Raw genomic sequence first — 8,477 nt, 5'->3', positions numbered from 1 at the left:
AGAGGGAAGGGGCATGGGTACGGGGGCAGATCAAGGCCCTCACAGTGAGGGAGGGAGTGGAGCAAGGGCAGGCATTGCCAAGCTGGGGCGGAACACAGGGTAGAGCTGCGGGCAGCTCGTCCAGGGAGTGTGGAAAGATTGAGCAGCTCCTGGCTGTTAGATGCACCACCAGGGAAGACATGGGGGGGTCATATGCTTCTGGATCTGTGCATGGGGTGAGGGTGGGCTGCCCACTGCAGACTCGGGGCCAGGAGCTATGCCAGCCTCCCCGCAGAAAAGGGCTAAGCCAGGTCTGTGCTCAGGGTGGGCTCAGCTGCATGGGGTGGGTGGCAGTGGCGGTAGCACTAGGGGGAGGCTTGGGGACCTATGGCCACCCCAAAATTCCCTGTAGCCCCCCCCAGTGCTGCCACCGTCCACCCCACACAATTGAGCCCACCCCACCCGCCCTGTTACTTCTGTTTACAAAACTAGAAAAAGTCTTGAATTAGAGACAGACAGGTGCGCTTCATCAGCTGATGAAGAAACAAGCAAAACCTAATGTAGATTTTTTACATTATTTTTAATATTTCTTGTAACTAACTATAGCACAGTAACACACAAGATGCTTGAGCCCAAACTCAAGCAAGCCTTGGCAGCCAAGAGAAGAAGAAATTGAGATTTATATATTTAAGTGAACTAGGATCTTGCTCAGTTGTATTTTTTGAAAACTACAGATTTCAGTTCAGCCATAAATTCTGAATCCCACCCCAATCTGGAATGTTAAGATAGGCAAAAAACCTTTATTTTTCCATGTGGGCAGTCATGGCTAACTCTTAACTACACTTACTTGAAGTATTTACTAATATCGCCACTGAGCAGAATACTGCAATATGGCATACAAAGTCCCTGCCTAAAAAATTTCAAGTAAACTAGCACAAATTATTTTGATTCTTTGGTTTATTTAAGAATAGCCTGCTACTATAGCTTCTGGTCACTATTGTAAATAATTATCAGAACCATTCCTTCAGAACTGCATCTTGACAGTTTTAAATCAATATTCACGTGACAATATTTTTTGAACATGGAGGATCTGAGATCTGCACTCATTTTGCATGCCAAGTTTTGTGCTGATTTTCACAACAAATGCATGTATGAATGACTAATTAAATCCCACTAGTATTCATAGAGTTATATTGTAAACATACACAAAGTTGTCTACATGATTATTTTTTAAATCCTAGATTCCTAGAAACCAAATATTCTGTCAGTAGATTACATCAGATTCTTTCACCTATTAAAATGAAATAACAGAAACAAGTTCAAGAGATAGTGGAGTAGAGGACATGATTTTAAACAACCACAAAACTATCATCTCAGCTGTATGCTTATAACAAGCTACAGTACAAACTTTCAAAAGACATCCTTATGGGACTTCACTACAATTTCTATACTTTCCCTGAAAAGATGCTACTTATATTTAAGTTACATTTTATTTATGCATAGTAATTGTCCAGAATAGTAAGATGACAAATGCAACCATGTATTAACATTCAGTCGAGAACACCAATTCTTTTTATTTTCATATCTAAATTGCTGCCAATTACAAATTATTAAATGCTAGTTTAGAAGAAAAGTAAAAGCATTTCAGCCTTAGTTTTGGTTTCCTTACTATACAAGAACTTAACAATTCTTAACTGCAACATATTTTGATCAGCCTAATGCAAAATTCCATTAGAGCACTCCAAGGAAAATTCCAGACTTTGAGAAGTTTACTCCTCTCTATACAAGGGATAATGATAATTAAAGCCATCTAGCACTAATCTTATGGAAAGAACAATTTATTCTGGATGCAGGGGAGGGGGTGTAATGAGGCTATTTTTCTGCCACTAGCAAGTTAATTGCTTTTTTCATATTTTTTGCTAGGTAACAGTTAAAAACAAACTGGCATTTCAGGGAATCAGTATGCCAATCTTACATATGCTACTTAAACAGTAATTACAAAAACTTCATACAACTAAAATATGTATTTCTGTAATATCTGGCAAAATATATATCCTTAAAATAATTTTACCTCATCAAACCCAGCAGCTTGTAGGTCTTGAAGCATCTGTCGATTTACTTCAGAAGTTCCTTTGGCTGAAGAGTTGGTTTCATTTGCAAAAGGCAGAAGGGAGTTTCGAATTTCCTGCAATGCTTTATGATACATTACAAATTTGGTGGGATTTCGGCCTTGTCTGGGATCTTCAGTTGATATTTTACCCATATTGTGTTCAGCCTTGGCAGCATCTGAGGGCTTAGGCAAATTCCTAAGGCTCTCTCGTATTTCTTGTAACATTTGCCGGCTGCTGCCAGTGTAGTTACTGGCAGGAAAAGTCTTAGGCCTCATTTGTCTATACCCTTCTGGCTTCTCGCTTCTCTTCATGAAAACATGTACATAAGCAACTGCCACCAGGATTCACAGACACAAAATCCAAAAATGGCTGGCTGGTAATTTCCCAACTCACTTTGAAAAGCAACAATGAAATATTCGCTATTGCCTGTGGTTCCAGTTGAGCTGAAATTCTTTCCGCCCCAAGTCAGCTACCCTGTTAAAAAAAGCATTCCAGTTACACATGCAACTACCAGCAGGAAATTTATTTGCAATGAATTTGTGCAATATTTCATCTATATTTACTAAAGCCATCATAAGCAACTTGTTATCTAGGCAGTCTTTAACAAGTCTAAATCACAGGATATTTAGCCTTCTGCTGTCAGAGCTACATCCATGCCAGGGGTTTTGCTGGCAGAGCTCTTGGCTGTTGTGCATGATCTTTTTGTACCTCAGGATGACAGAATCTCTGCTAACATTACCCTGTAACATAGACACGTGCCTAGAAGACCAGAGATAAAAAGAAAAGGAGAAACAGGAAAAGTAAACCAGGACTGATTTCCCCACTGCTAGTACCATTCATCCTGATGGCCATCTTAACCTGTTATATTAGCACCAGTAAAATTACCAAAGTTCTATATATCAAATGAAAAACAGGGCAAAGGATGGAGACTAGAAATATGGACTCTTATACGCTATCGCCAAGCTTTACCACTAACTCAAGCTGATAAGCTGATCAGTTAAATTTAGATCTCCAGCATATTATCAGTTTTTTCTACATCTCAGTCCTGCTTCACACTGTGTATTAACTTTTTAAACTAAACTAACTTTTAACTAACTTCCTTTTTTTAGCTTTTTATAAACACAGTTTTTATCCCATGCTACTGTCAGAAGACCAGTATTAGCTTTACTCGCTAGGATGTAGGTCTCTGACTTGGCTGCAATCCCAGAAGTAACATTTATATACGTTGGCACTTCTGAAGTAATCAACTTTAAATAGTCTGCCGAGGTGATGATATGGTAAAAATCGAGGTGCAACAGATTTTGTGCTCTTACAGTACCAGAAAACCCCAAATATATTTAAAATGAGTAAATCTGAACTGAATATAGTAACTGTTGTTAAAGAAATATTTTCCCAGTATTTTGTTCAAAATCATGATAATAAAGCCACAGATGTTCATTAAATGTTACCAATAAAAACTACAACCTTAGTCTATATGCTTGAGTTATTTATGAAAAATTTTACTTCTTGAATCTGGACCTATAATGTACATGGAATTTTCAAATCACCTTGTTGGAAACAGTATCTTAATATGTTGGTACTACTTAATATGTACCCAAATATTTTTTTTAAATGTAAGCAGTAAACTCAATTTTCAAGCACGTACCTCACTAAAGCAAGACATGGTATTTGTAGTGCCTGAATTTGGAGTTAGAAAGAAGATGGAGAGAAATCAAGGGAAAGGAAGGACACACAGTAACACTTAAGGCCATAAATTAAAATAAGAAACATATATGTCCCTTGATGGTTATTTTATTATTCCATTACTCTGAGATTTCAAAACCAAAAAAGGACCATTATGATGATTTAGTGTATTTTCCTATGTAAGGTAGGCCTAAGAACCTCACCCAATATCAGCTGCATCAACCCCTAACCTATTTGAACTAGACCGCATTTTGTTAAAAATCTTAAGCCAGTGATGAAGAATCTACCACCTCCCTAAGCAAGCCAATTTCATATCTTAATAGGAGTATACTGAAGCAATCTTCACACTAATAATAAAATGAAAGTCTAGCAAAAACTAAAAGCACCATTCTTCCATACCAGAGAGAAGGCTTACCACAGAGGCCCGTGAGCTCCTGCCACAGTGACCAGATTCTTTGCGTTCCCCCTTCCTCCTCCAGCTTCTACCAACTGGCCCTGCTCTTGCTGAGTGGGAGGGGGATGGAGTGCCCAGGCTGTGTGCACACCAGGGGAGAGTCCGGGCTGTATTTCACTGCGCGCGCACAGCAAAAGAGTGAGCTGGATTGCCCTCACTGCAGATGGGCAGTGCATGTGGCAGGGATGGGACCAAGATATCTGTGTTGCAGGGAGGGGGGAGAGAGAGGCTTCCTTCCTGTGTACATGGCATATGGTCCACATGATTTGCAGCCCACAGCCTGTCCTGTGCCTCGAAAGTTGAACACCCCTGCCTTTAGATAATACAACAAATTCTGTAATGGGCTTGCATTCTCTTATACCTGAGAGTACTAGGATTCTTTATAGTTTTTCTAAAGAGGGAAAGTTAGGTATACCAAGACCCTGCTGCTCTGGATACTCAGTATCTTTTAAAGGAGAATGTTTTCCATTTTGTAGTGTGTTTTTACTCAATGTGAGTTTAAAACCAAACATCTGCCATGCTAGTGACAGCTACAGTTAAGATTTTCTGAACTATATCCCTTGTTAACCACTTTTTTTTTTTTTTTTAAGTGCTTCTACCTTTCCAGAGCTATCACCACCTTTCAGCTGAAGTTTTGCAGACCTGACCATTGTCAACATTTCAGCCATTTTGATCAGAGCAAAAAAGATATTGGAAATGATTTTTGTATCAGAAAAAAAAATATTTGTAACTACAACTATATTAACAATTCAAGTCCCATGGATAGAGTCATGCTTTGGCATAGAAATAGTCCCTCTACATGCATTATTTTAAAAATAAGTTTCTGTTTTGATAGAGCTAACACAGAAATAATTAATTCTGTGTGAACACAGTCAACTTTTAAAGACTTGTAAAATACAGTTAAGGAAAACCATAATGTGCATGCTACATGGCAAATTTGTGCCATATACAAGCAGCTTGCTGATGGGTGCAACAAGCAAGTCTCGTGTATCAGTGTATACAAGCAATATAAGAGGCACACATAAGATCGGTGTGCATCTTAAAAAGAAAAATTTGTGTAATTCCTGCATCATTGCAGGACAACAAATTCATCCTATGGGCAGCCTAAGGTGCAAAGAACAGTGCACTCTAATGATGTCTTGCTTTTTTCTTTAAAGCCAATTGGGCAAATGGTAGAAGTGGATATATAAGCCTTTTTCATTTCTTTATTACACATGAAGGTGACTTGAACAAATAAAATAATTCTGCTAACTTAACTCCCCAAAAAATCACTGGAAAGTCAAAGTTCATATCTGCCTTACTTTGGAGAATCCAGACATTTGCAAAGTGCAAGCTCACACCTTCCTTAAAGGAGAGAGAAAGGAAAAAAGGTTCACTCTTATAAAGAATTTGATTTAAACTGATGTGTAAGTTTTATTAAGAGAAATGCTTTCTTTTATTGGACCAACTGCTTGTTTGGGAAAGGAGTCCAATAGTCCAATCTGGCCCAGGGGACCAAAGCAGTTTGATATACCTGCTATAAAACAGTGTAATAATTTGATCACTGCCACACACATACAAGGACAATTAAACTTCCCTAGCCAACCTTAACTAGAAATTTTAACATTAAAAAAGAGTAGTAGTTGAAGGGAAAATGATTCAACTGAAAGCATGTCAGAAATGTGACTTAAAGGATAATTATGCTGAAACAAATTCATCTCTTTAATCATTATTTACCTTAATGTCTTATCATAGAATCTTAGAGAAGTAGGGACGGAAGGGACCTCCAGAGGTCATCTCGTCCAGCCCCCTGCCTGAGGCAGGATCAGCCCTATCCAAGCTATCTCATACAAACCATAATCTTAAACCCTACATAATACATGTAAGAAAAATCAAAGGTCTCAATCAACAATGCCAAGAGACATCACCCCTCCCCCCACCACTGCCAATTTATTATTGGCCCAGATAATGGTTAAGGGTTGTTTTTGTACATTCCAGAGACTGCATTAACTGCTTCACTAATTGGCTATGAAAGAAAATGAGGTGGAAACATACACTAAGAGAACTAAAAAGAATCACCACATCTAGGAAGATGACATGCAGCATTTGTCCGCTTATCCAAAGTCATATTAAAAACAAAAAAACGCACAACAGGCTCAAATGGCTCAGCCAATAAGGAGCAACATTTTATTAGTATTTTGGTTACCAGTTAAAATTCAGCCAAATTTAGTAGCAATCAGAAACAATCATCATCTAACAAATAGGTAAGCTACAAAAAAAAAACCAAAAAACCCAACAGATTCTTTCCACTTCTGATGATAGATAACTACATCAGAGGACAAACACAAAATTCATTCTTTTATCACGTTTATCCTGAAACCTTCCACAGAATTTTCATAACACATTCACATAATCCTGGAATTCCAAAGCAAAAAGAAAACCTATTTGCTCCATGCTTGTATGCTTTTCCATAATTTTCTTTCCTTTGTTACTCAATCAATCACCACCTTGTAACTGAGACAAACAAACTCAACACCCTTAAGATCAGTGGTCAAGCAAATAGGGCACTTAACCAGGAGTCAGAAGCCCTGGAATGTGTTTATTCACCTGTATAGGCTTACAAAGTGACTTTCCTGCCTCGATTTCCTCCTCTACAAAATGAGATGGCTATACATACTTTATTTTGTAAAGGGATCCAAGATCCTTAAACAAAAAATGCTGTAAAAAAAGTGCTGGAAATCATTTATTATTCTGTTGGGGCTTTTAACCTTACTGGTCAAAAACTAAGAGGAGCTGGGAACTAAACTGCTTTGAAGCCAATTTAAATTGATGCCTCCAGCTTAGCAAAGTACAAGGAAGCAACAACTACTGTCATTGTGTGCGATCTATACATGAGCGGCATATAGGGAACTTCAAGCCCTAAGGCTGCCAATTCATCATCTTTCACAAACACTGAATGTATACACATTTTAAAACCAAAGTTAGTTTGCTATGTGGCCAGTACTCCCCTCAACTCATGGAAGACTATCACCCAGGACCCACCCAAATGGAGGAAGGGGGTCTCAGCACTTTGAAATCTCATGACAAGAAGAAATGGAAAAGCAGGAGCAGCAGAAATAGCATGATGGGGACCAAATAAAAAATCCAGTGCCACCCACCCCACACAGAAACACATGTCCAAGATGCAGCAGAGTCTGTCAATACCAGATAGGCCTCATCAGCCATCTCTGGACACACAGATAAAACAACCACTGAAGACAATCATCCTCGACTGTGAACGATTACAGCAGATTTCCCCTGAACTTCGAGTGGATGGTGGCCCCACTTGCAGTGTGCCAAGAGACCACGGTAAATATTTTCAGATGCACCAATCCCTTACCACCCAGTTCTAATACACAGTGACCAGGGTAGAGATATTACCTGATCTATCTATCCCTTTTCATGCAGTTCTCTACCCCACTGCGAAGCTGTATCACTTGTCTCCTCTTTGTATTTTAAGGAGACCAAAACCAAGGTAAGCAGCATCTCAGTTTACCAGCCCAAACTTCCAGAAAACATTAGCTGCTCACAGACGCCTTTACCAGATTCTCGATACACACTGGATCGTCAATGCGGCTACTGTCCCAAACAAAAAGACAGGGAGCCTGGATGGCAGTGGCCCAACGCAGTGGTTCCCAGCCTTTTTCATACTGCAGACCGGCATGGGAGCAGGACAGGGCACACTCCCTCTGGGGGCTACCCCACCGCCCAGTTTTAACACTGCATGTAACTGCCAGCAGCGTAAGTCACTCACCCAGGCAGACAAACGAGGTTGGAGCAGGGGGCTAATTCCACAACCCACCAGCCAACCCTTTGCAGCCTGGTACCAGGGCACGGACCAATGGTTGGTTAACCTCTGGCCCAAGGCCTGCCAAGGATGGCAGCTGTGGGTCGCATGCCCACATAGCTGCATCTCCTGACAGCAGCAAGGAACCGCAAGGACACCCCCAACTTCAAAATGATGTGCCTAAGTTTGCCAGGCAGCACAAGACATTACTGTGAAGTCGAATAAAAACCTGCTGACATTTAACCACTGCACCAAAGCGGGAGAAGACAAATATTCGACTCCTCGCTGCCTCTGCAACTCAACCCGACCCAGAGTGTTCAACGAGACTCCCCACCCCCAATGCCTGCCCCTCCCGCCCCAGGTCGAGCGCCCGGGGAAGCACGGCGGAGCAGGCCCGCAGTGGTTGAGGCCAGGCCCGACCCCACGGCGACCGCGGCGGCAGGGT

General features: G+C 40.5%; 1 protein-coding gene across 2 annotated transcripts in view; it reads right to left on the bottom strand.

Annotated features, from left to right (window-relative positions):
• The window catches only part of LATS1 (large tumor suppressor kinase 1), a 27,877-nt gene extending 25,297 nt beyond the window's left edge, over window positions 1-2,580 (bottom strand). The window contains exon 1 of one of the 2 annotated variants that reach the window (XM_019526847.1): window positions 2,051-2,580. In XM_019526847.1, the coding sequence (XP_019382392.1) occupies window positions 2,051-2,401 (351 nt within the window). In that variant the 5' untranslated portion in view covers window positions 2,402-2,580. The remainder of the gene's footprint in view (window positions 1-2,050) is intronic. The other variant, XM_019526849.1, reaches the window with a different exon arrangement.
• Between the last annotated feature and the right edge of the window lie 5,897 nt (window positions 2,581-8,477).

This window comes from Gavialis gangeticus, unplaced genomic scaffold (assembly GCF_001723915.1).
Source record: "Gavialis gangeticus isolate Ggan-Ray unplaced genomic scaffold, GavGan_comp1, whole genome shotgun sequence".
Classification (NCBI taxonomy): Eukaryota; Metazoa; Chordata; order Crocodylia; family Gavialidae; genus Gavialis; species Gavialis gangeticus.
This window is presented reverse-complemented; position numbering and strand designations above follow the sequence as displayed.